This window comes from Peromyscus californicus, unplaced genomic scaffold, assembly GCF_007827085.1.
Source record: "Peromyscus californicus insignis strain IS unplaced genomic scaffold, ASM782708v3 Scaffold_15__1_contigs__length_86483966, whole genome shotgun sequence".
Classification (NCBI taxonomy): domain Eukaryota; kingdom Metazoa; phylum Chordata; class Mammalia; order Rodentia; family Cricetidae; genus Peromyscus; species Peromyscus californicus.
The window spans coordinates 10,035,884-10,061,936 of record NW_026294447.1 but is presented as its reverse complement, the minus strand read 5'-3'; the positions used below and the strand labels follow the sequence as shown (position 1 = coordinate 10,061,936).

Sequence of the window (26,053 nt, the reverse complement as noted above, 5' to 3'; positions counted from 1 at the left end):
CTGGATTAGGTGGTGATAAGCAATGTGGGAAATAGAAGTCACAGCTGGATTCTGGGGCTGGAGAGATGGCTTGGTGTTTAAGAATGCTTACTGTTCTTGCAGAAGACCAAAGTTCAGTTCCTAGTACCCATGTCAGGCTTATAACTGCCTGTTTAACTTCACAGAATCTGCCCTCCTTTGGCCTCCTCAGGCACCCACATACATGTGACATACACTCACACACATACATATGAATAAAAGAACTAGATCCTGCCAAACCTATATGGAGGACCAAGGAGATGTTTAATTCTACTTAATATTATGCAAAGAATCTCAAGGAGCTATAACTAAAGTCATTCAAAGAAAATCTCTCATGTTTATGCCCTCAAGGAATATACATGTGTTACATTCTTAGGACAAAGTGCCCAACAGAGACTCCATGACAGCTGAGAATTCTTTTTAAGTATGCATAATTCTAACATAACCTCTATTTTTGCAGCATTTGAGTAGACTTACCACTATGGCATTATCTATCAGATGGAATGTTTTGTGAGAGTGTACATCACCATGACTAAGAGTTAAGAGGTGGTGCATAATGTCTAGATGGCAAAGGATGTCACATAGTAGAACATGGCAGAACTTTGCCTCATGGTATATGAGACAGATGTTGCTAAGTTGACTTCCTCATGTGTTTTATTTACACCCTCACATTTGATTACCAATGAGCAGAGCATGAACATTTATCTTTTAACTTCCTGCAACTAGAGGTCATAATATGACACAATATTTCATAATGTGAAATGTAGGTAGAAGTGGCTGGGATGGATGTTCTTTCCTAGATAAAAAGGTAAAGCAAGCCTGGAGCTCTTGTGAGAGTTGGGCTTCTTTTTAAGCCAGCAGGATATAAGTACAAACCCATGTCCAGCTTGAGATGCCAAGACTATCATGTTCAATTCTGGACTAGTTTGAGTTGGTCATCTCACAGGCACTACTCTAGCTAGAGATGAACTCTGACCCCAAGGCCTAGCTGTGGGATCTCAACATCATGGTACCCAACCCAATTCAAGTTGGAAGTGGCTGGAAAAATCATAATTTTTGTTCCAGCAACTCTTCTGAAATCTTTCCAGAAAACATAAATATGTCTAGTGTGTGAATTGGAGAAAAAGCTTAGTGGGAAGCATGCAGTTTCAGAGGAGAAATTCTGCCAAACTAACTCAAAAAAAAAAAAAAAAAAAGCTACAGGGGAAATCGGCAGAAGCTGCCCCCTGCTGACTGAGTATCGCAGTCCTTAGCACTTGGTGGTCCTTTGTGAAAATGTGGACCAGAGTATCCTGAGAAATTGATGGAAGCCAGCTCAATAAGGTTCACTGGATCAAAGTTCAGCTGGACAACATGGAGCACAAGGTCGGTACTTCTGCTGTGCCTAAAAAGTTCATGAACAGGGTGTTAAATTTTAATTTCTAGAGCTTTAGTTGTAAACAAAAATGGTGAGATTTTGTTTGTTTGCTTTTGTTTTTAGAGATGGGTTTCTCTGTGTAGCCCTGGCTGTCCTGGAATCCATTTTGTAGACCAGGTTGGCCTTGAACTCAGAAATCCACCTGCCTCAGCCTCTCAAGTGCTGGAATCAAAGGTGTGCATCACTACTGCCTGGCAAGATTTTTTTTGTTTTGTTTTTTGTTTTTTGTTTTTTGTTTTTCGAGACAGGGTTTCTCTGTGTAGCTTTGCGCCTTTCCTGGAACTCGCTTTGGAGACCAGGCTGGCCTCGAACTCACAGAGATCCGCCTGGCTCTGCCTCCCAAGTGCTGGGATAAAAGGCGTGCGCCACCACCGCCCGGCTAAGATTTTTTTTTTTAAAGGAAAAAAGAAAAGGTAAAGCTTGGAAATGTATTATAGATTAGCAGCTCATGGGTCCAGCACATGACTAACTTGCACAAAGCCCTGGGTTTAGTTCCCAGAACTGTGGATGAGGAGGGAGGCAGGCCCACAACATGTGGCTCAGAGCATTCTCTTTTGCCTTCATGGGAGCCAAGGCCTTTGGATTTCAGATGTGTCTGTATAGACACAAGAGACTCAATGGGGCCTGTGTCCACTCCTGCATCCTTGTTTGGTATCCATGCTCTGTGAAGTTTACTTGTTCAGAAGTACACAAAGTAAAGCAACCTTTCAATGTTTCTCTTCAAATCAAATCTTTGTGATCGGTAGGGACAGGGGGTGCTGGCAGAGCATTACAAAATTAAAAACCTGTGAGGAGGAAGCCTCATGAAGGTGATGGCATTTGGGCTGGTCTGGATAGATGGCTATAACTCTTAAGATGAAGATGGGGGGTTAGGGCACTCATTGTAAGAACAGGAAGCAATGAATGCTGAATTCGAAGTAAAAAAAAGAGCTGTGTACCAGAAATGAAGACCAGTTTCGTTCAGGAGAAGAACAAGATATATGGAAAGCAGCGAGAGAGAGACAGGGCCAGGTTAAGAGGGTTGGCATTTAGCATATCTGTAAGGTTTTGGAACAGCTATTTACACAGGTGTATAAGTCAAACAAAGGACACATGAGTAAATAATTAGCCTTACTGGGCATGAAACATGGACGTGGGGACCTGGCATGAACTGAGGCCACGTGTACCTAGAGATCAGGATGTGAACTTGAGTTTCACTTTAAAGCCAACTGCTCTGGGGGACACTAAAAGGAGCTGTGGATAAATTACAATTGTGTAAACTGAACACAGGAAGATAAAAATACATTGAATATTCAAAATATGACAGAAAAAAGAGGAAGAGGAAAAAGACTTTTAAAGTTGGATTAAGGTCCAAGAGGGACATTCAGGGGGTGACATACAATGAATCTGACGTGAGAGGTGGAATTCTGAATGAGTCACTTGCACGAGTCAAGTCAGTGAGTTTGGTTTGTCATAAGGACAGTATAGGAACCTACTAGCAGGCCCTGATTACAAGACCGATGTGACAGGGAAAACAAATTTATGGAGCACGTTGAGAAAACAAACCCCGCTGTGATTACTGATATATATATAACGCATGTATGTTTTATCAGCTGCTAACTTCTCAGAAACTCTTAATCCATATTGACCTAACTGGCAGGTAGAATCAAGGTCACATTTTTGTAAGGAAACCTGAGACTGAATCACCAGTCTAGTTATCTGACATTCTAGTCTAGACTGTAAGACCCGCGAACAATACAACCAAAGCAGCTGAAAGCACAGCTTTTTTGGCGGGTGGGGAGCACACGTCCCTAAACCCAGAGGAGGGAGGGGTATGGTTGTGCTTGGGCAGAGGCCCCATGTCAGCAGGAGAAAGGTTATGGACAGGCAATATTCCAGGCTGACGCTCGCTAGTCACGCTGCATAGTTGCCGCATGGCTCATCGCGGTGACTACTCGGGTGAGTCCCCCGGCGGGCGCCTGGCAGGGACGGGGGTCACGACGCAATCGGACCGGGAGGAGACAGGAGAAGGCCGCGCCCTCTTGCCTACTACATCTCCCAAAGCTCCGCGCGGCCCCAAGGCTTCGCAGCCCCAGTGCGGGGCGCAGATTGGAGTTCTGGGAATGGGAGTCCGAATGCAGGCGCCGCCCCAGTGGACGCCGGTGGGGAGATCTGCAGCGATTGGCCAGCGGGCGATGCAGGCCCGCCCACGCATGGTGACGACAGGCAGCCGTCTGGCTACTTAAGGCGTCGTGGTCTGGCCCACCCCGCCTTCGCTCCCGCGCTAGAGAGAAACATGTATCGTTTCCGCTCGCAGCTCTTCACGGGGATTTCTGCTGCCGCCGCCGCCGCCTCTCACCCGCGCCGCTCCTCGCCTCTCTTGTTAGCCCGAGACTCGCCTCTCAGCCGCCCGCCGCACAGACGCACGAGTAGACAGTGCAGCTCCATCGGCTGATCCTCGCTGAGCTCCCCAGTGTAGGCGGCACCGGGCGGCCCACGATGCCGAAGAACAAGAAGCGGAACGCTCCCCACCGCGGTGGCGGGGGTGGCGGCGGCTCCGGGGCAGCAACGTCGGCGGCCACGGCAGGTGAGGGGCGTCCCCGCGCCGAGAGCCGGCGGGCTGGCCGGCTGGGAGGCTCCGGCCTTGGGGCGCGGCGGGACTTGTAGTCCGGTCTTCCGCTTCGGACGCCCGCGGCTGCCTAGCGCGTGGCGCGGCTGAACTGCACTTCCCATCATGCCCCGGGCGGCGCGCTTGCGCGGTTTGGGCTGGCACGCAGGAGCGGTGCTAGGGCACCGGTCCCGGGGGCGGGGAGGAGTGGGACCTAAGGCCGGAGGCAGAGTGTAGAGAAGGGTGACCGGGACTTGGAGCTCTTCCTGGAAGCTCTCGCTTCCTGTCCGGAGTAGAGATGGGGCGGAGCGCCCGGGGCTTTCCGCTGTCGCCCGCTGCCTGGGACTCTCCAAACATGGGAGTTCTCGGGAGTGCCAAACGTCCGGCGGGTTTGGACCGGCTTTTGTGTCACGCGGCCTGGGCTTTGCGCGATGCGGCCGGGGTGACGCACAGGCGCGAGTGGCTTCCATCCCGCTGCCTCCCTGCGCGTCCCGCGTGGTCCCTAGGCGGGGTGGAGGCGTCGGAAGCCGGGGCCACCGCCCCACCCCAAGCGTGGCTCCCACGCCTAACCCTGTACCTGCAGGAACCAGGAGCCCCCACAGCCCTGGTGCCACCAGCCTAGGCGACCGCGTTCTCCTTTGTGCAGCGTTCTATAGGTTCCATGCAGTGGTAGAGATGGTGAGAAGCCGAGGTTTGCAATTGGCTGAAAGTTAGAGGGTTTTTTGTTTTTTTTTTTTTTTTTTTGTCTTCCATGCCAAATGGAAGCTTTTCCTGGAGGGATAATTGCTGAACTGAATGCATAATTCTCTACTTACTTAACATATGGTTAAGAAAGAAAGAAAAAGTGACTGCAGCCGAAGGTCCCTTCTACAAGACTGCACACAAAACACCCATAGAGTAATATTAAACTGGGTAATCTCATTAAGTAATTGTTTTGTTAAGATAATGGAGTTGAATATTGGAATATCCCCAGACGTTTCACACCAATAGTCATTAGGTGTTTTGGTGACAGCTGCTACTTTTTGATCATTCGAACGTTATACATTAGTTCATAAAAAAGTAAATGACCAGTTTTCTTGTTAAATATTGGAAACTGGCATCGCAGAACGTTTTCCTACGGGGCTTGGAGAAGCCTGAACGCTCCTGATTATGCGTTAAACCCTGACTGAGCATAGATTATTACAAATACAGATTTTTCTTTAGATCTTTTTCCCCCCCATGAATGCACCGTGAAATTCATTCTGAAGTTATGAAACACTGTTCATTTAGTCTAGTTGTGGTTGAATCGAGGATACTGCCTACCTCTGGTTAAGCTTTCCCTCCTGAATAAATACTTGAGTTCTTTCTGGGAGAGTCTTATTACTTTTGTTAAAGTTGAAAAATGAAATAATGGAGATCACTGACATTTTGGAAATGGGAGTGGTGTCAAAAGTGGCCTCTGCCTCATAGAAGCCCTTCCTTTCTATAGTTTGCTGCCGAACATTCTCCTTTCTTAGGACACATTTTCCCTAAGGCTTATTTGACCTGTCATCAGACTTCTTCACTGCTGTCTTTTAAACTCTCCTTAAGAGAAAAGATACATTTAAACACTGCGTTCTAGCATATCTGGTACAAGCACTAAAGATTGATTTTTTTAAGCATTATAAACAAATGGAAAGTAATTGATTGTAAAAACTGTAAGCTTTGACATTGTTACCATAAAAGTTACCTCTAAAAGTTATAAAAGTGGAACTGCATGAGAATGCTTTCCTGTGATTTTTTTTATCATTTAGTCTCATGTGTATATTTTACTTAATAAATAGTTGGCTCAGAGAAAGGGAATTATTAAAAACTACTCAGAAACCACTTTTTCTGTTGATAATGTAGGTGACAGAGCAGGTGCATCTGTACAACCAACGAGGCGGCCAACTCTTCAGTTAGTTAGGTTAATAGGTTTTATGTATATTCCCCTTTTTCAGTAAGTGGGGAGTTCTAGGAAGCCAAGAAAATTGACTTTATAGATCTGTATTTACAAAGTAAGCACTGTTCTGATTTGAGGAGTGGATTTGTGGGGTTTTGCTTTGTTTTTTTACTTTTTGTCTCACTCTAGCCTGGCCTGGGATTCAATGTAGCCTAAACTGGTCTCAAACTAAGGCATCCTGCCTTAGCCTTCTGATTGCAGGGATTGCAAGTGTAAAACCACCAGATTTAACATGAAAGACAGGGTTTTTAAGAAAAAAAAGTTTGGATTGTAAGCCTTTGAGAAATGAGGCCTCAATATTGACACCTGGATTACAAGATTACAAGGTAAGCTTGACCTAGATGTCAAGCATTCTTACAAGATGAATTTCCATGCTTTAGAGAATGCATTTATTTATTTGTGTGTGTGTGAACACACCAAGATACCGATGTGGAGGTCAGAGGACATTTTTCTCTGTGGGTCCCAGGGATTGATAAACTCAGGTGGATAGATTTGGCAGCTGGCACCTTTTCTCCTGCGCCATCTTGCCAGCTGTTCCTTGCTTTTTTAATCCCCTTCTTGAATCATGAGACTTAAACTAGTTAGTTAAGAGACAGGACCTTAAAGCTGTGTAAGAATACTCATAAAAACAGGCCAAATATGAACAGTTTTAAAATGACATTGGCTTGTATGTAAATATGGTAAGATTGTTCAGAATATACTCAGCTGTTAGCATAATTTGTCATGAGGAAAGATCCAGAAATAGGCCGGTGTTTATTTTTCTCCTAAGCACTGTGGTTAAGAACTCTTGGCGTCTTTGCTTCACCTATTCTCCACTTTCTTACTTGATTCAAGTTGTTTTGGCGTCAGGCAAGCAGATTTCAAGGTCGCTTGTTCATTTACAGTTTTGCTAACTTCTCTGCATTGGTTTCAAAAAAAAAGCAACCCTTATTTAAAAGCAATTTAGCCCAACTCTTAACAGGCTTAAAATTTTAGAGGATTTAAAAAATAAACTTAACACCCATTAATCCTAGGATTTGAGAGGCTGGAATGGTAGAAACATTGGCAGGAGTTGAAGGCTAGTCTGGGTTCTATAAAGATTGGCTTGCAGAGTCAGATTGGCTTACCAAAAACTGAAACCAGCAAGTTAACAAATAAATAAAAGTAAGATAACAAATACAAGATATTTTAAAGAAAAATATAGGAACTTGATTTTTCTTTATGAGGAATTTGTTATTTATTCACATCTAAGGTTAAGTATTACTAATGATTATGTATATATAGAAGTGTTAATAGGCCAGGTGGTGGTGGTGCATGCAGAGATAGGCAGATCTCAGAGTTCAAGGCCAGCCTGATCTACAGAGTGAGTTCCAGGACAGCCAGTACGGTTACACAGAAGAATCCCTGTCTCCAAAAAAAAAGTACTAATTATATGTTAAAATATTTCAGAGGAAATTGCAGTTCTACAGATAAGCAATCAAATATAATGCCCACTAATCTATATTTGCTTATAGCTTGTTATAATGATATAATTAATAACCAAATATACTTATTAATGGACTTTTGATACTTTCCCTTTTCCTCCAGTCTTTGTCGGGAATTGATGGGCAAAGAAAGATTGTATACATCTAGAGGATAGACTTATATCAGTATATCATACATAATAAGATGATTGCATAATCATGATACTTAATGACATCTGACTTCGTCAGTAGAACATTCCTAAATTTGGAGTATAGAACATGTTACTTGCTACATTCCTGAGTGATATGATTGTGTTGTGGTATGCTTAGTATTGAAATATATTTCTGTATGGTTGCAAATAGATGTACATTAATTAGTTTACATAAAAGTAAGTAGGTACAATCTGTACATAATAGGTATCAAAAGAGGTTAGGTAAGTTGGAGAGTGAATGAAAAGAACTGTTGTCTCATTTCTGTTCATTTTTCTGTGCTCTGCCTAGGTGGTAATCCTAACAGTTCTCTTGTGGAGTATACTCTTACTTATTAAAAAACACCCAGTATTATAGGGACTTCATATTTGATGTCTTTGATTTTACTAGTACAAGGAAATTGAATTCAGGTAAATCAGGCTACTCTAGAAACTTTATGGTCAGGATTTGAGACACATTTTAACTCAGGACTCAAAGTAATTAAAAAATTCATGATTTCGCCGGGCGGTGGTGGCGCACGCCTTTAATCCCAGCACTCGGGAGGCAGAGGCAGGCGGATCTTTGTGAGTTCGAGGCCAGCCTGGTCTACAGAGCAAGATCCAGGAAAGGCGCAAAGCTGCACAGAGAAACTGTCTCAAAAAAAAACCAAAAAAAAAAAAATTCATGATTTCATAATTTTTAAGTTAATGTGAGAACCCTAAATTATGAATTTTTTCTTTAATGAAGTTGAAAATAATGTTAGTTAAATTTCTTCTTTTTTCTTTTCCTTGGTAGTAGCATTGGTATTTTTAAATTCTTGGATATGGTTGAAATCTTTTATTTGATCTTTGAGACAGGGTCTCACTGTATAACCCTGGCTGGTCTGGAACCACCCGTATGTAGACCAGGCTAGCCTCAGACTCAGAGAACTTTGCCTCTTCCTTTGTCTTCCAAGTAGTAGAATTAAAAGTGTATTCAGCCACAGCTTTCGTTCCTTTCTTTTAAAGTTAGCTTATTTACCAGGCAGGTGGGTTGGTGGGTGAACAACTGTGGAGACATGAGGTTCGAGTTCAAATCCTTGAGCCCTTGAAAAGCCAGGATGGTAGTACACATCAGTCATCTTAGTGCTCCTGTGGAGAGATGGAGGTGGGAGAGTCCACCAGGAGCCTGTAGTCCAGCGAACCTGCTGTACCTGCTGTCAAAACATCACAATTGAGACCCTGTCGAAAACAAGGTATAAGCTGAGGATGGACACCCAAGGCTGAGATCTACAGCTTATATAACATACAACACATGCCTTCTTTCCCACCATGTAATTTTACCTTAAATGATGCATCATTTCTCATGCTAGTAATCCCAGCACTCAGGAGGCTGAAGTGGGAGGATTGCTGTGAATTTAAGGCCAGCCTTGCCTGTATAGTGAGCTCTAAGGCAGCCCAGGCTACACAGTGGGACCCTGACTTAAAGGGCAGAGGGAGAGGAGAAACTTTTTTTTTTTTTTTGTAACATAGCAAATCCGAAACTTCTGCTTCTCTCTTGTTACGTTTAAAACTGCCTCTTTTCAACTGTACTTGTCTTTAAAATAAGACACCTCTGAACAAGAGGCCATTTACTTAACAGTTAATGTTTACTAAAACTAGTTATTCTTATTGGGAAATATAATTGCTGTATGATACTCCAATCTGTTTTCATTTTGTTCATGATTTGAAGTAGTTTGGGAAGTAATTTTCATCTTATCAGGTTTTGTTAGATGATAACATTTCTAAAGTTGCTTCATAATGTGAAGCAACTTTAAAATAAGCTGGCCTTCTGAAGTACAGATTAGGTGAATCAATGTGTTTCAGGAACATTCTTTTGCAATTACTGAAAGTTTGATTTTATGACTGGATAGCTCTTAAGTAAGTTTTAGAATTCCCAAGTCAAATATTTGCATATATAGCAAAGAAAAAAAAGACGGAAAAAAAAATGATCTGTCTCCTTCCTCTTACCTAATAGGTGGCCCACATCGGACTGTTCAGCCTTTCAGTGATGAAGACGCATCCATCGAAACAATGAGTCACTGCAGTGGCTACAGCGATCCTTCCAGTTTCGCCGAGGATGGTAGGAAGGAGTTTCCAATGTAAACTTGGGATTGCCATACAAAGATGGTGTAGGTGGGGGAATGTGTGAGCTGTGGTGTCCCTCTTCCCAACCTGCTTTTTTCCTTCTTAGGTTACAGTGTTGGTTTCTATTCCGTAGGACCAGAAGTCCTTGATGAGGAAGGAACTCAAGAAGACTTAGAGTACAAATTGAAGGGATTAATTGACCTAACCCTTGATAAGAGGTAAGAGATGGTAAAGCTTTCCATTCTGGGTGATTCTACTGGGTTACTTTAATTTGTGTACCTCTGACACAGCAGTAGTTTTTCTGAAGCTTGATTTATTTCCTTTGGATAATGTAGCGTTGCTTTGACCTTTTAATGTGGTGGTATGATCTAGCATTATATATATATATATATATATATATATATATATATATGATTGAAATTGATTTGTTGTATTTAAAAGTTGATCTTTAACTAAAAATGACGAATTGCTTTAAGTTGCTTGTCTACTAAATTTGTTACGGGCGTGAAAACTGTCATGGTAAATTTTCTTGATGGTATCTCTAGAATTAAACAGATGGAAATAGGAAGCCTAGAAGATGTAGCTCTGAGTACTAGACTAATGTTTAAAAAATTATGAATTTGTTTGTGAATGGTGGTTTGTGTCTCTGGTCCCAAATACTTGAGAGGAGACTGACAGGTGAGTAGTTCATTGGAGACTGGCTGGACAGATAACAAGAGCTTGGCTTCCAGGGGTAGAGTGGACTAAAATAGCGTGTCTCACTCATTGAAACTACAGACCAGTGCACAGTCATGTATAGCTGTGGTTACCAACAAAGTGAAGTGCTGTGGGAGAGAGCACCTAGAAGCTTGTCATTTGGGGTGATAGTGAGTGACAGGCATATTGTTGAGAGATACTTGGAGCCTGGTGACAGGAGTAGAGAGCTAATGTCTTCAAAAGCCATTGGTTTGTAGCACCCGCCTAACCAGATCTTCCTTTTTTCAATTATGTTTTAAACAGTGCAAAGACAAGACAGGCAGCTCTTGAAGGTGTTAAAAATGCACTGTCTTCAAAAGTGCTGTATGAATTTGTTCTGGAGAGAAGGATGACTTTGACTGATAGCATTGAGCGCTGTCTGAAAAAAGGTAATTCCAGACCTGTGCAGAGTGAATAGGGAGTTGGCTCTCTTCTTGCAGTCACATTTGCTAATAAACAAATAAAAAGCAGAAACGGATAGATTGTCATTCTTTGTTATCTCAGGGTACATAGGAAGGAATTTTCGAAAGCCTCAAGTTGTAACTTGGAAGTGTGATTTCAAAAGACATCTTCATTTTTCTAAACATGGGAAAGTATAAGAGTCCAGCTCATTTTCCCTTGCACTTAAAACAACAGTTGTACACTAAAATGACACCATTTTTAGGATGTCCCTGGCATATTAGTTCTATACCTGTGTAGTAGGAATTCTGGAATTCCTGTTGTAAAAGATGATATTCCTAAGAATAAAGAGAAAGAAAGGGCTGCAGAGATACTAAGTAAAATGTTTGCTATACAGGTATGAACGAGGACCCAGTTCATCTCAAGAATCCTCTTAGAGTAGGTAGGCTCCAGGCCAGGGAGAGGCCTTGTCTCAAAACAAGGTGGAGGCCTGGGGAGGTAGCTCTGTAGTAAAGTGATTGCTGGGCAAGTCCTAGTGACCAGACTTGTTCCTGGTACCCACGTAAAACACTGGGTGCAATGCTCAACTCTGCTTTGAACATTGCTATGATGGAAGACGTACGTGTGTGTGAGCAGCTCAGTAACAGAGCTGAAAGCCTCTGCCTCAACATAGTGGAAAGAATCACCTCTCCAAATTGTCCCCTGACCTTCACAGGTGTCTTGGTGCCAGCCCCTTCCTCCCATTGTAACAATAAATCAGTTAGACCAAATTGGTTGGCTCCTCAGGAACAGACTTTAGTCTCGTTTTGCCTCAGGGTGAAAGCAAGCTTGCTTATCACTGCAGCTCTTTATCAGCTCACCCATTGAACAAGGAAGGACAGGGCTATGAAGTCGGGTAGCTCTAATTCTGTGTGACTGCTGTAGTTGAAAGCAGAGCCAATTGTGTTTGGGATAGCAGTTTCTTTTTAAAGTGTATAAATTACGTTGATACCCTCTCCCATAGTGGTAGCTAGATAAAGTGGCTTTAAAAACCCCATTTCAATATACATATTTTGTAGTTTCTTAGATAATAACTTTATTTCAGGCCAGCCAAGGTGGTGCATATCTTTAATCCTAGCAGAGACAACAGGAGGGTCTCTGAGTTTGAGGCAGGCCTGGTTTACATAGCAAGTTATAGACCAGCCAGAACTACATAGTGAGACCCTGTCTCAAAAAAAAACTTAAGTTCAGTATTTACCCAAACCCTCTAGTACATATGCTTCTTTAAAAGATGATCTACATTTATCTGTATGTAGAAAGAATCTTTTACTTGGTCCCTTATTTTGTTAAAATAATCAGAAGGGGGACCTTGCACATGCCCATAAATAAGCAATGCTTGGGTTAAACTAAGGGCTGCTGTAACACTATGCATGTGAGTACCTTCAGGAATTCGAAGGCAGAATTGACATGAAGATGAAGCACAGGCCTTTGCCAGTCAATACAATACTCCCTTAAGATGGATGCCAGTCTATTTATAGAAATCTGTTTGGAGAATCAGAATAGTTAAGTAAAGGACTAGGAAGTGTTGATTGAGGAGTTGAGTGAGGCCTGTCTGTTTCTAACATAAGCCTTAAGCACATGGGTTTCATAAATATAGATGCTACCATATAATTGAACTTTTTGTAAGACTACTGTTTCGATGAAACTACTGAAATAAACTCTGCCATGCTTGCATCCCTGCTCCTCTCCAGGAAAGAGTGATGAGCAGCGTGCAGCTGCAGCACTGGCATCTGTTCTTTGTGTTCAGTTGGGCCCTGGATTTGAGAGTGAAGAGATTTTAAAGACTCTGGGACCAATCCTAAAAAAAATCATTTGTGATGGAACAGCTAGTATCCAGGCTAGGCAAACTGTAAGTATGGAAAATTTACAGATCTATCCAGACATGACAACCAGCTATAAGTAATATAGGGTTTAATTAATATCTTACTCTCATTTGTCTTAAATTGAGCAGTTTATGACATTTTCTTTCATGCTCCAGAGTGTTCCATTTGAGCAATTGCTTTACCTTACAGTACACAGATACTGGATTACTGGGATAGTAATGGAATAACTGACTGGAGCTTAAACAGTAGTTGAGACACCAATGTGTGCTAGGTTATGTCCTCAGGAAAAGCCACACTTGGGTAAATAGAGGCCTCTGTGAAGTCTGGCCTGTGAGGCACTTAGTCTGTCTTGGGGTTGAGCATGCCTTCAGTTCTCCAGTTGTGAGAATTACTTGAACTTTACTAGATTTCTGCTTTGTGCTTCGTGGAAGCTGGAAGCTGATCTGTGTGCACTGTTCCCTCTAGTTTCATGGACTGGTAAAGGAGGAAGACCCAAGTGGAACAGTCACTTTCTTGCAAAGTTGATAGCAGAGCTTGGACTAACTCCCTCTTGTCCCGACATTAGTCCACTCTTCTTTCTTTCCCCGTCTCCTCCTACCATGTGTGGGACCTAGTGCAGGGAAGTAGTAGAGAAACTTTCACATTGAGTTTTCAAAACAGATGTATTAATGTAAGTCATTAATGTCTATTTTCCTTTCTTATTTCCCAGTGTGCAACTTGCTTTGGGGTTTGCTGTTTTATTGCCACGGATGACATCACTGTAAGCAGAGTAATCTTTAATTCCAGTTAGTGCTGTTACCTTTGATTGAAGAGAGTTCTAGTCTTACTTCACATTCTTCTCCATCAGGAGCTGTATTCAACTTTGGAATGCTTGGAAGCTATCTTCACCAAGTCCTATCTTAAGGAGAAAGATGCTAATGTTATCTGCAGCAGCCCTAACACAGGGCTTCACATCAGCTCCCTTCTGGCATGGACCCTATTACTGACCATATGCCCAATCAGTGAAGTGAAGAAAAAGCTGGAACTGTATGTATTTTTATTTCTTTTTCTTTTTCAAATTATTTTACGAGTATGGGTGTCTGCGTGTATGTCTGTATACCACATGAGTGCAGTCTCCTTGGAGGCCAGAGGAGGGCTTCAGGTTCCCTAGAACTGGAGATGCTTGAGTGTCATCATGTGGGTGCATGGGATGAACCTGGGTCCCCTGGAAGAGCAGCCAGTGCTGTGAATGCCCTACAACCCTAGTGTCATGTTTAAAAAAGATTTATGTATTTTTATTTTATGTGGGCTCGTGTGTGTATGTTTATCATGTGACTACTGGTGTTCACAGAGGCCAGCAGAGGCTTGTCAGATGCCCTGGAACTGGAGTTAAAATCAGTTGTGAGTTGCCTGAAGTGTGTGCTGGGACCCAAATTTGAGTCCTCTGCAAAAATAGCAGCAAGTGCTCTTAAATGACTGAACCAGTTTTCCAACCACCTTTTAGTTTCGTTTTTTAATTAAAAACAAACAAGCCATTTAAGTGACGTAACTGGTTGTACTCATAAAGTAATGACTATTTTCTAGGCATTTCCATAAACTTCCAAGCCTCCTTTCTTGTGATGATGTAAACATGAGAATTGCTGCTGGCGAATCTTTGGCACTTCTGTTTGAGTTGGCCAGAGGAATGGATAGTGTGAGTATCTAATGGGCAGGAGGAATGCACAAGGACCATTCCTCCATTGTCACTGTCACAACTGGGAATTGGATAATACATTTATAGGCTGGTCACCTAAGAACTTGTGATTGATTGGTTTTGAGAGTATAACCTGGTAGGGTTGGTAGATACTTACTTGCTGTTTGTAAAACTGAGATTAGGGAATGGTATGCTCTTCACAAATGCTTGATTTACGCCGGGCGGTGGTGGCGCACGCCTTTAATCCCAGCACTCGGGAGGCAGAGCCAGGCGGATCTCTGTGAGTTCGAGGCCAGCCTGGTCTACAAAGTGAGTTCCAGGAAAGGCGCAAAACTACACAGAGAAACCCTGTCTTGAAAAAACAAAAAAACAAAAAAAAAAATAAACAAAAAAAAAACCAAATGCTTGATTTATTAACAGTACTCCTGGCATGTGATGCTTTATAATAAAAGACAAATGGATGAAATACCAGTCAGCATAGATTTGGGCTGAGATAGATTCTGTCATTCTTACTTGTGTCCTACCCACTGTCCACATGCAGATGTTCATTTCTGTGGCTGGATCCTCTAGGGTATTTAAATGTGAAATAGATGACTAGCTGTCCCAGTTGGCCTTGAGACTGGTACTGTGTTAGACTTTGCCCCAGAAAGTCCCATGTTGCAAAAGCCTTTTTTCTTGGCTTTCTGAGATATTTGATAACCCTAGTTCATAATCTGTATTGCCACTGGAAAGGTGAGTTTGTTCCTAGATATTAATTCATGTGATGTGCTGGCATTTCAAGTTGAGGGACAGGCTGGAGGGTTGGTTTCAGAGGTCAAGAGCACTTCTTTCAGAGGATCTGAGTTTGATTCCCAGCACCTGTATACTACCTTCCGTAACTCCAGTCTTAGGGAATCCATGTGCTCTTCTGGCGCCTGTGGACACCAGGCACCTGTGGTGCAGACACACATGGAGGTAAACACTCATACACCTAAAAGTAAAGGGAAAAAGTTGAATAAAATAAAATTGAGGAATAGCGTTTAGCCCATCACAATCTGTAGGTACTTATTGTCATAACAATAAATGAAAAGAAATTCAGTAAGGAAACTCAAATTTGTGGGAAATTAGTAACTAAATGTTATTTCTAACCTTGAGTAACTTGATAGATGCTTTTAAAAAATGTTTATTTTTGCAATTAATTATAATTACAACATTTCTTCCTTCCCTTTCCTCCCTCCCAATCCTCCCATGTATTCCTTTTTTTCTCCTTTAAATTCACGGCCTTGAGCCAGGCATCATGGCACACAACCTTTGATACCAGCACTAGGGAGGCAGAGACAGGTGGGTCTCTTCAGTGCCAGCCAGGGCTACACAGAGAAATCCTGTCTCAAAGCCTCCTGTTTTCACTAATGGTTACTGAACGCACATGGTGGTAGTCCTTCCCCTTCATTAGGAAGGTAGCAGCTAGGAATGAAAGTAAACTAAACCTAGGAGCAGCTCAGGATTTTGCTTATGTGAGAAACTGAACTCAAATTGAGCAGTTTCAGTTTACTGAGCGAATTAATTAACTAGGCGCATCCCTCTACTGGCTAGAAATGGCAGTGTCCTTAACTCCCTCTGAAATGCACCTTAAAAGTGAAGTAATAATGCAGCTAAAATTTAAATTACGTGTTACTTGTTTAAATTTTGTAAATGACATGTACCACCGAGGTGTGACTTGTTCTCTGAATGGATGTGTTTGGTATGATGTAAGTATTTGTCAGTAGACAAGGAAATTTAATAAGCTTTTTTACATGTGGGTAGTTACAGTGTTTTAAAAGTTAATTAAATCAAGGCTATGGGCACAGCTTTGTGGTATAGCAATTGCTTAGTGTGAGCAAGGTCCCAGTACTACAAAAAAAGTTAGTTAAAAACAGGTTGATGGGTTGCATAGGCAGAGTTAAAGTAATTCTTAGAGCAGAGCAAATGGGTAGAATTTAACTATTCAGAACCTTTTGCTAACATAATTGTTCTGTGGTATTATTCATCTGGAAATTATGCAGTGATGATTATGCTTGAACCTTGGAAACAGGTTCACTAGATTTTGAAGAATGAGTTGGTTCGATATTTGTGACTGTTTAAAAGTTGAACTTGGGAATTATTACTCCTGTGAGTGCTCTCCTATCTTACTGTGTGAGTGCTCTATGTCTGTGGGTAGCATGGACTCTGGAGCCATGTTGCTAGGGCACACCTCCCTGCCACCCTTGCTAGTTGATGTTGGATAGCTTCTGTTCCTCGGTGTGCTCATCTTTAAATGGAAAAGTGGTGAGTGTGTCATACAGTTGTGTAAGTGGTTCATGGTAGCCTTTAGTATTAAATGTTGATTGGATTGAGATTGGTTTCTTTCCAGCAGCGTCTACTAGTAGCCTTAAGAACTAGGGTAACAAAGTAGCAGAGGTATGTGATGTTCCGGTCAAATCATACAGCAGGGAAATAGGTCAACTTGTAGGATTCCCCAGTTCTCCCTGCTCATTTCCACCTGACCTGACAGTGGAGATGCTACAACCCAGAATGAGACAGAAGGTTAAACCAGTGACTGAAAGCTCCTTGGGGCTAAGTCTGACACCTTAGGCACTCTCCTTGGGAAAGAGCAGCTCACCATTCTTCCTTGCCTTTGTAGGTAGGAGTCTGACCCATTATTCCTTGACAAAAGTGTTCTGCCTCGGTGGGGGTTAAAGTAGTACAGTCTTTGTGCTCTAGTAGAGCCAGGTGAAACCATTCTAGACATGCTTAGCTCTTGGGAGAGTTGAGGAGGGATCAAATTCTGTTTTAATGTAGGCTTCCTGGATGATCTTCCCTCCTCTCTTTCCTTTTGTATAAGGGTCAAGCCCAGGGCCCTGTGCATGCTAGACAGGTGTTTGCCATTAAACTATACCAGGCAATGTTTTTTTATCTGGGAAAATTTAGGCAGCTGTCTGGGGCCTGGGCTGGCTTCATTTTTACAGTCAGTGTTGATGTGATTTCCATACCAAAACACTAGTAGTTAGGAGTTCCTGTTGCTGGTAGTAAACTTTTGCCCTATGCCTACTCTCTTCAAGAAGTTCTTATTATTTCATTTTGCCCTAATTCCATTCATCTTTTGAAACAGTATTTTATGATAGCTATTAATTGGCCACTTTTCTGTATTTAGATTATGTTAGACTGAACAGGCTCTTTAAGAATAGAAAGGGCCATTACAGATTAATAGATATATTTGCACATAGTACTTTAATCTTTATAAGTCTGTCAGATGTGACTGGTATTAGCTGCTTCTATTTTTTCTTTTTAACCAAATGTGAATTCTATATAAATTCCTCTAAAGCTAGAATATTGATATGTAATAATTCATGCTTCAGGATTTATTGGACAGTGTTTGTTAGAACCATTGTATAGATGTATTTATTTATTTCTTAGAAGTTAGGGTACAGATAGAACATTTGCAGTTCTGATGAGGACTGTTGTGTAGATGATGGCTGACTTGTTTTTATCTCCAGAGTCCATTTTGTGTTCGTTCGGGGTGTACAGTTTATTATATACTGAGCTAGAAGAAGTAACTTTTGATGCTGTTGATTGGGTGCCTTTGGGACATGTATTGCATTTTCTTTTTTTTTAATGCTCACACACTGGAGACTTCATTTTAGGCATTTGTATTTCCAAGGTTTAGTCGTGTCTTGAGCTTAGTGATTAACCAGCTGTCCTTAGATTGAGTTTTTCCAATTGCACAGATTGTACTGGGGTTTCTTAGCCTCAGCACTGCTGGTGATAAGAGCTGATAAGGTTTGTAATGGGTGCACTAAAAGCTTCTAGTGTGCTGTAGGGTGTTCACTGATATCTAATGTGAAAGCCCAAAGCCAGTGTCCCTTGGAGGTGCAGTCTTCACAGTTGAGAATCACCGGCAATGACTTGCAGTTCTTGAATCCAATTAAGATAATGTATTGGATTCCTTAAATTTTTGGTTTGTCTGTATAGATTTGAAAAAATCTCCATACATTCTTTAAAAATAAGAAAACAAGTTGGTAAAATTTTGGGTGGAAAATTAGAAGTCCTTGAACTATATGCTTCTTAGAAGTAAATTGGTATCACCTTAGGATACTATCAAATTTCTTGGGATTTAAATATAAAGGAGGTATAACTTTGGTCTGACCTAGTTATATATATTTTATAGGTGGGTGTGGTGTGTAAGAGGCATAGGTTGATTGGAACATTGGAGGAAATTTGCAGAGTTAAAGATAATCTGAAATACCAGCACTAAAATCAGATTGACAGATTAAAAGATTAAAAGCAAGACTGTCACATTGATTTCAAGTTTGTTTTCTACCAGTAGTGTATCATTTTACATTTTAGACAGTAAAAAACTCTGAGATTCAATGATTTTATATATATAAAATGTCCAGAATCAGAACTGCTTATTTTTTTTTTAATGGCCATTATGGAACCTGTGCAGGTATTATAGTTTCAATCTTTAGCCTTTCTTTTTTTTTTTTTTTTTTTTTTTTTTCCGGAGCTGAGGACTGAACCCAGGGCCTTGTGCTTGCTAGGCAAGCGCTCTACCACTGAGCTAAATCCCCAACCCCCTTAGAACTGCTTATTTTAATAGGTTAAATATTTAAATGATTGCACATGTTGGAAACATAAATAACAGAAAAACTAGAACTTGTAGTTGCTCATCTGACCTTATTTTTATAACTGCCTGCTCAAGTCTTGGTACTCAGTGAGTTGAATCATCTTGTAAATGTTTCTAATGTGATTGTAAAATGGAGTGCAGGAATGAAAACACCCCAAATAAAGAGACATCATAAATGTATCCCCAGGTTAGCAAAGAAGCTCTTTACTTCCCCTCAGTCCAACCCCCAAGGGATTAAAGTAGCTTCTTGCTTTAAATTTAATTATTAAACCATGTTTCTTGCTGTGTCTTACTGCTTATTTGAGACAATGGCCGTGAATAGAAATCACATCGTCTGAAAAGTGGAGAGGCGGTTGTCTGTGACCATGTAGTCAGAACAGATGCTGTTGGCACTCACATCTGTATTCCTGAACTTTGAAAGCCCAGGTCCTGTGCACAGCCTAGCATGTGTTTCTCTAAGGCAGCTGGTTTATACTTGGGAGGAAAATGCTGTTTTGCAGTAGTATGTCTTGGAGTTGAATTTTTATGTATTATCTGCCTATTTATATGTGCAGATATTAAAATTAGTCTGCACATATACAAATCTCCGTGAATAGCATAATTGTTGCTTTATATAACTTATGTTTCAGAGGTAGGGTATTTGTTAATTCTAGAAGATGTTGTAAAAGAGAAATTTATGAAACGAAATCTCTTTCCTTGGTCAGGACTTTTTTTATGAAGACATGGAGTCTTTGACCCAGATGCTCCGGGCTCTGGCTACAGATGGCAATAAGCACCGTGCCAAAGTGGACAAGAGGAAACAGCGGTCCGTCTTCAGAGACGTTCTGCGTGCTGTGGAGGTAGGCTTCTACGGTACCAGGACAGTCAGCGGCTCACTCTGAAGTGAGGTTGTTTTGGGCTGAACTTCACACCTGCGTCATTTTGTTGCTTTGTTTTCAATTTCGCTCAAAAGAATTTCCTCATTCAAACCCCAAAGTAGAGTTTTAACAGTGGAAGGGAAGTATTCTTGAAAAGCAAAAGCACTTTATTTAGGTTTAAAGAGGACTAAGGACAGTGTTTGGTAGAGTCTGTCCTTAGCATGCATATGTGAAGGTCTGAGTAGCATACTACCACACTGGAGAAAAGAAGACACCTGTGGTGGTGAAGGTGGCATTTTACTTTTCACCTCACACCAGATGGTGAGTTCTATGAACATGACGAAATTGCTGTCTGCCTCTTGAGGTTCTGCGATCTCTGGAAAGACCAGGTGCTAGAAATCCAATGTAACAAAACCTAGCATCTTCCTGGGGTCACTGAACCACCCAGCGGTCAGCTGACATAGAAACCTCAGGGTTTAGTGTGCTTGACTGAAATGAGCTAGGATGGATAAGGGCAGTCTCTTGGAGAAGGCCAAAGCCTGACTGGTTTTGGTTGACGAGTAAGAGGTTTTTCTTGGTAAAAGTCTCCGGTTATTATCTGTAGGGCTCAGATACATATTCAAGAGTCAGCCAACTTGATGTGTGTATGAGAAATATAAGCTAGACCAAGAAGCATTGGGAGAAAAGCCAGTCAGAGTGGCTTGGAAGGTGAGGGGTGAACAAGAGATGTGTCCTCAATATCTTTAACAGGCATGGCTACAGTGGGAAGGCAGGCAGAGTTGGCAGCTGGAGTTGTGTGAACAGCTTGTAGTTTTGTTTTGTGTTGTAGCTACTAGTGAAAATATGGGAATAGCTAGTAAAAATAAAAATGAGGGTTGGTGTGATGGCTTAGTGGGTAAAAACATCTGCTGCGACGTGTGAGGACCTGAGGACCTGTGTTCAAATCCTCAAAACCCATGTAGCAAATGCCTGTGGTCCCAGTGCTCCTACAGTGAGACGGGAGAATCTCTGGAAGCTCATGGGCCAGCCAGCCTGCTTTATGCAGTGGCGTACAACAGATGAGAAATCCTGATCTCAAGCAAGGTGCGGGGTGAGGTGAGGATTTACGTTGGTGCTCTCTGGCCTCTGTATACACACTGGTGCATGTGTGCACACACAAACAGAGGAGGTGAGGGAAAGGAGAAAGGGAAGGAAGGATTGGAATTGTATGAAGCAGAGGGGCTCAGCTATTGTTAGGAAGGAGAAGAGGCTAAGGTTAGAGAAAAATGAGTTATAGAAATAAACGCTGATATCTTAACAGATTAAAGAATAGTGTTGCTAGTTTTGATTTCCAGGGTGTCACTTCATAGACATGCTTTCTCTTACACCTATAAAGACTGACTTATAGGTGGCTTCATTTTGTAGGTCACAAAATAGGTTCAAAGAGGCTAATTGCTAAAATGACAAGTCATGTAAGTCCAGATAGAATTCATGTTCTTCCTCCAGTTTCCTTTGACTTAATTTGCTTAGAGAGAAGGGACTGAGTAGGTGTGGAGTGTTTATGATCCTGTGACAGTTGGCTGCTTTGTTCTTGTGCTCTTAAGATTCTTCCAAGAATTAAACAGCAGGATTTTTGTTTTGTTTTTCCATATTCTGATGACATATTGGGTGACTTTGTTATCTGTAGGGAAATCTTATGTTCATCTGTATGTTCTTCTTATCCTGTGATGTCCATTTATTTCTCTTGGGCTACAGTTCCCTGGCTTTACTCCAGAAATGATGTTCTGCAGAATTACTCTGCCTCTTAAATCCTACAGTCACCTGCTACACACACACTCTGTCTCTCTCCCCCTCTCTCCCTCCCTCCTTCTCCCCTTCTCTCCTCTCCTTCCTTACATCTTACCCAGGATGCAACTGAGCTCCAGGTCTTCTTGCCTCAGCCTTCCTGGGATTCTAGGTGTGCATTGCTGCACCTGGCTTCATTTTCTTAATAAACCCAGCTGAGGTTTCTTGGCACTCCTGATTGTGTCTTCTCTCCTCTTACGTGATCTGTTAACCTGTTTGTCTTCACTTCTTTCCCCAGATTCTAGCTGCCCATCAGTTCACTCAGTTCAGTCCTTACCTCGTGCCATTTCTTTCTGTTTGGCAGCCTCTCCTCCCATCCTAGACCAGTACAAACACTTGACCTTTTAACATTTTGTAAGTGCTTTTGAAGTTTTAAGAATCTCAAACTCTGTGACTCTGTTACTAATAAATTAGTCGTCATCAAGTTTATACAGTTCCAAGGGTTCCCACTCACTTGCACTTGGGACAGTAGTTACTAGCCTGACCACATCTTAAGTATCAGTTCCAAATACTGTTCCCTTTATCTCAGTATTTTTTTAGCATAAAAATTGTGTTTGGGCCATTTCAAGGTGTGTGATAATTTTGGCTCTTCTGTTGTATAGGAACGGGATTTTCCAACAGAAACTGTTAAGTTTGGTCCTGAACGCATGTATATTGATAGCTGGGTCAAAAAACATACCTATGACACCTTTAAGGAGGTTCTTGGATCAGGGATGCAGTACCACTTGCAGGTGAGTCACATCCTTGCTTTTAATTGAGGATCTGGGTGGAGTCACGGGACTGGCCTAACCTTTGAAATTAGCTGAATATCCAGGATGTATGCAGGCATTAGGAAGCAGTAAAAGTTGGCTGGAACATAACTGGTGCTTTCTGAAAGCACACAGCTTCATGTCGTTTCCTAGGGTTTAGGGTATTAGAAAAAAAAAATACTCTGCTTTCATACTCAGAAAACAGACAACTCCACTTCTTATTTACAGATAACCATATCATAACCTCTAGTCAATTCACTGTTACATAGTACATAGTAAAATAGATACTTGGACTTTACCTCTTTTCTGTTTATTCCAGACAAATGAATTCCTTCGCAATGTATTTGAACTTGGACCCCCTGTGATGCTTGATGCTGCAACACTCAAGACCATGAAGATTTCTCGTTTTGAAAGGGTGGGTTTTGTTTTGTTTTTTTAATAGAACTAAATGTGCAGCTACTCTGGTTTCTCTTCAGGTCATAGAGTTCTTTTGCTTTTGAAGAGAAATGGAATCAGAGCTCTTACTTTGCCTGGTTGATAGGAACATTTGCGTGTTTCTGTTACACTGAGCAATAACTTAGTGAAATTCAGGCTCATTTTATAGAAGAGTGTGTAGCATGAAATGATTGGCATTTCCTTTTCACCATTTCAAAAGTTGTTATAGTTTGGGTTTTTATTGAGGTGAGATTTATGTAACAGAATTTTAATGTACTTTATTACGACCCAGGATGATGTACACCTGTTACTTCCCTAGTTCCTTTGTGATTTTTTTTTTATTTCATTATGAATTTATTTTTCCAAATGAAAAATATCTTTTTTTAATTTTAAAGATTGTTTTAATTTTAAAGATTTCATTTTTTTTTAAAATTTATTTTGCAATACAATTCAGTTCTACATATCAGCCACGGATTCCCTTGTCTCCCCCCCTCCCGCCCCCCTCACCTTCCCCCCAACTCCCCCCCCCCATTCCCATCTCCTCCAGGGCAAAGCCTTCCCCACAGACTGAGGTCAACCTGGTAGACTCAGTCCAGGTAGGTCTAGTCCCCTCCTCCCAGGCCGAGCCAAACAATCCTGCATAGGCCCCAGGTTTCAAACAGCCAACTCATGCAATGAGCACAAGATCTGGTCCCACTGCCTGGATGCCTCCCAAACAGATCAAGCCAATCAACTGTCTCACCCATTCAGAGGGCCTGATCCAGTGGGGACCCCTCAGCCATTGGTTCATAGTTCATGTGTTTCCATTCATTTGGCTATTTGTCCCTGTGCTTTATCCAACCTTGGTCTCAACAATTCTCGCTCATATAAACCCTCCTCATTCTCGCTAATTGGACTCCCAGAGATCCACCCGGGGCCTAGTCATGGATCTCTGCATCCAGATCCCTCCTCAGTAGTTGGATGAGGTTTCTAGCACAACAATTAGGGTGTTTGGCCATCCCATCACCAGAGTAGGTCAGAAAGACAAACATGGTATGTACTCACTCATAGCAGGATACTAGACATGAAACAAGGATGACTTATCTGCTACTCACATCACCAGGGAGGCTACCTGGAAAACAGGACCCCAAGAAAGACACAGGGATCACCCAATGACAGAGAAATGGAATGAGATCTACATGAACAGCCTGGACATGAGTGGGGGTAATGAAAGGCGAGGGTTGAGGGAAAGAGAGCTTGGGGGAGCGGGAGATCCCAGCTGGATCAACAACAGAGGGAGAACAAGGAATAGGAGACCATGGTAAATGAAGACCACATGAGAATAGGAAGAAGCAAAGTGCTAGAGAGGCCCACAGAAATCCACAAAGATACCCACACAACAGACTGCTGGCAGTGGTCGAGAGACAGCCTTTGTGATTTTTATCTCTTACCCCTAGTTTGTTTCTTTGTTTATAAGAATATCTTGTCTTATTGATCCATGTATATTTTTGTTTTTCATTTCAGCATTTATATAACTCTGCAGCTTTCAAAGCTCGAACAAAAGCTCGAAGCAAATGCCGAGATAAGAGAGCAGATGTTGGAGAATTCTTCTAGATGTCTGCATTTGATGGCTGTTTTCTAATTTCTTCCTTTATTATTATTTTTGCTACTTATAATGTATATAAACTTTTAGAGAGTTTTTTTATCTTGAGGTCAACTTAGATAATTTTTGATGTAGGGGTGGATTATATTTTAATTTAATGTACAGTGTTACAAATTAATGAATTCTGTTTATTAAATATTCTCTGTAAAAATAATTGGTAGTCACAAATAAAGTATTTATGATGATTGGTCATATTCTGTGTAGTGAGCAGAAAATGGTATTTTGCAATAAGAAAATTAGCAACCAAGGGTTAACTTTAACTTGTTTACATTCTGATCATGAGAAGTACTGACAGATTATAATGATGCATACATGCAGGGTATTTCACTTGACAAGTAGATATAGTTTTGGGGAATGAGTTCCTCTGGAAAGCTACTATATTAAGTTTAAATGGAAGGTGGTCGGTGTAGTTAGAAGTTTTCCTATATCCCACCTGGTCCCGCAGCCACTCAAACCCAAGTAAACACACAGAGGCTTCTATTAATTTCGAACTGGTTGGCCTATGGTTCGAGCTTCTTGCTTTCTATTAATCTATTTCTATTAATCTGTTTTTCTGTCACGTGTTCCGTGGCTTTACTGATCTGCTGGCATGTTGTTCCTTGGGCGGCAGGCTGGCGTCTCCTCTCCTCTCGTCTTCCTGTCTATCTGCTTGGATTTCCGTCTGCCTCTAAGTTGCCTTGCCATAATCCAATGGCTTTATCAGCCAATCAGAGCAACACATTCACAGCATACAGAAAGACATCCCACAGCAGGTCGGTATTTTAATTGTGTCAATGGGCTCATCAAAAGGCATTCCACGCTGCACTCAGGCTCTTGTGTTCAGACCTTGGGAATTCACGTTATAATTAACTTATGCCAATAAGTTTCCCAACCTTTGTCCCTAAGACCCAACAGCTGGACATGCTGTGTGAAACCTGTGCTTCTTTCTTAATAGAAGAAACAATGTTTATGACTGACATTCTATAGAATGAGTCAAGCCAAGCAGGGAGTGAGACAGCTCTCTGTATATTTGGAAACAAAATGAGACAAAGCTTCGAGTACTCAGACATTGAGGTGAAGAATTTATACATAACCAGAACTTAGGTTAGCCAATTTAAAAAATGCTGCCCTGTTGCCCCTACCTGGCTTCTTAGGCATTTTGAGTGCATAAAACATAACCATTAGTTAATCTACATGGCTTCAATGTATGCATAGGCTTGTTTTCTTGATGCTGAAGGTGGAGCTAGGAAATGTGTCATTTAAGATCTTTTCTCCCAAATAACTTCTGTGTCCCCAACAAACTGGAAGGTCTGATACTCTGGCTTGTCGCTCTCAGTTCAACTCAGATACAGCATAGTGGAGAACACACTGGAGTCTAGAGCGTGGTGTTGTGTATCATCACTCTCATTCCAAGTAGGCTAGAGTCATGGGAGACATTGTCAATAGAATTTCTTTACTTACATTTTCAGTCAGATGTGTGTGTTTTATGTGTCCTTCCACATTTGTATACACAATTGTTATTCCTCAGGATCCGTCTATCTTTTCCTGGAAATGGATTCT

At 41.6% G+C, this 26,053-nt stretch overlaps 1 protein-coding gene across 2 annotated transcripts; it reads left to right on the top strand.

Annotated features, from left to right (window-relative positions):
- The first annotated feature begins 3,799 nt into the window (after window positions 1-3,799).
- Window positions 3,800-24,706, top strand: Ifrd1 (interferon related developmental regulator 1). Of its 2 annotated transcripts, none has more exons than XM_052738381.1 (12): window positions 3,800-4,001; window positions 9,609-9,713; window positions 9,852-9,936; window positions 10,718-10,842; window positions 12,583-12,740; window positions 13,424-13,474; window positions 13,562-13,740; window positions 14,278-14,386; window positions 19,712-19,846; window positions 22,291-22,419; window positions 22,757-22,852; window positions 24,376-24,706. In XM_052738381.1, the coding sequence occupies exons 1-12, from the start codon at window positions 3,914-3,916 to the stop codon at window positions 24,463-24,465; spliced, it is 1,350 nt and encodes a 449-aa protein (XP_052594341.1). In that variant the 5' UTR covers window positions 3,800-3,913; the 3' UTR covers window positions 24,466-24,706. The 2 variants fall into 2 exon arrangements, with proteins under 2 accessions (XP_052594341.1, XP_052594340.1); XM_052738380.1 differs by having other exon boundaries at window positions 9,825-9,936.
- Window positions 24,707-26,053: the final 1,347 nt, after the last annotated feature.

Bases quoted from the DNA above. Each gene is read 5' to 3' on its own strand.
- Ifrd1 (XM_052738380.1), top strand. From the start codon at position 3,914: ATGCCGAAGAACAAGAAGCGGAACGCTCCCCACCGCGGTGGCGGGGGT. The intron at 12,741-13,423 runs GTAAGTATGGAA...CTTATTTCCCAG, and splicing joins GTATCCAGGCTAGGCAAACT to TGTGCAACTTGCTTTGGGGT. The intron at 13,475-13,561 runs GTAAGCAGAGTA...CTTCTCCATCAG, and splicing joins TTGCCACGGATGACATCACT to GAGCTGTATTCAACTTTGGA.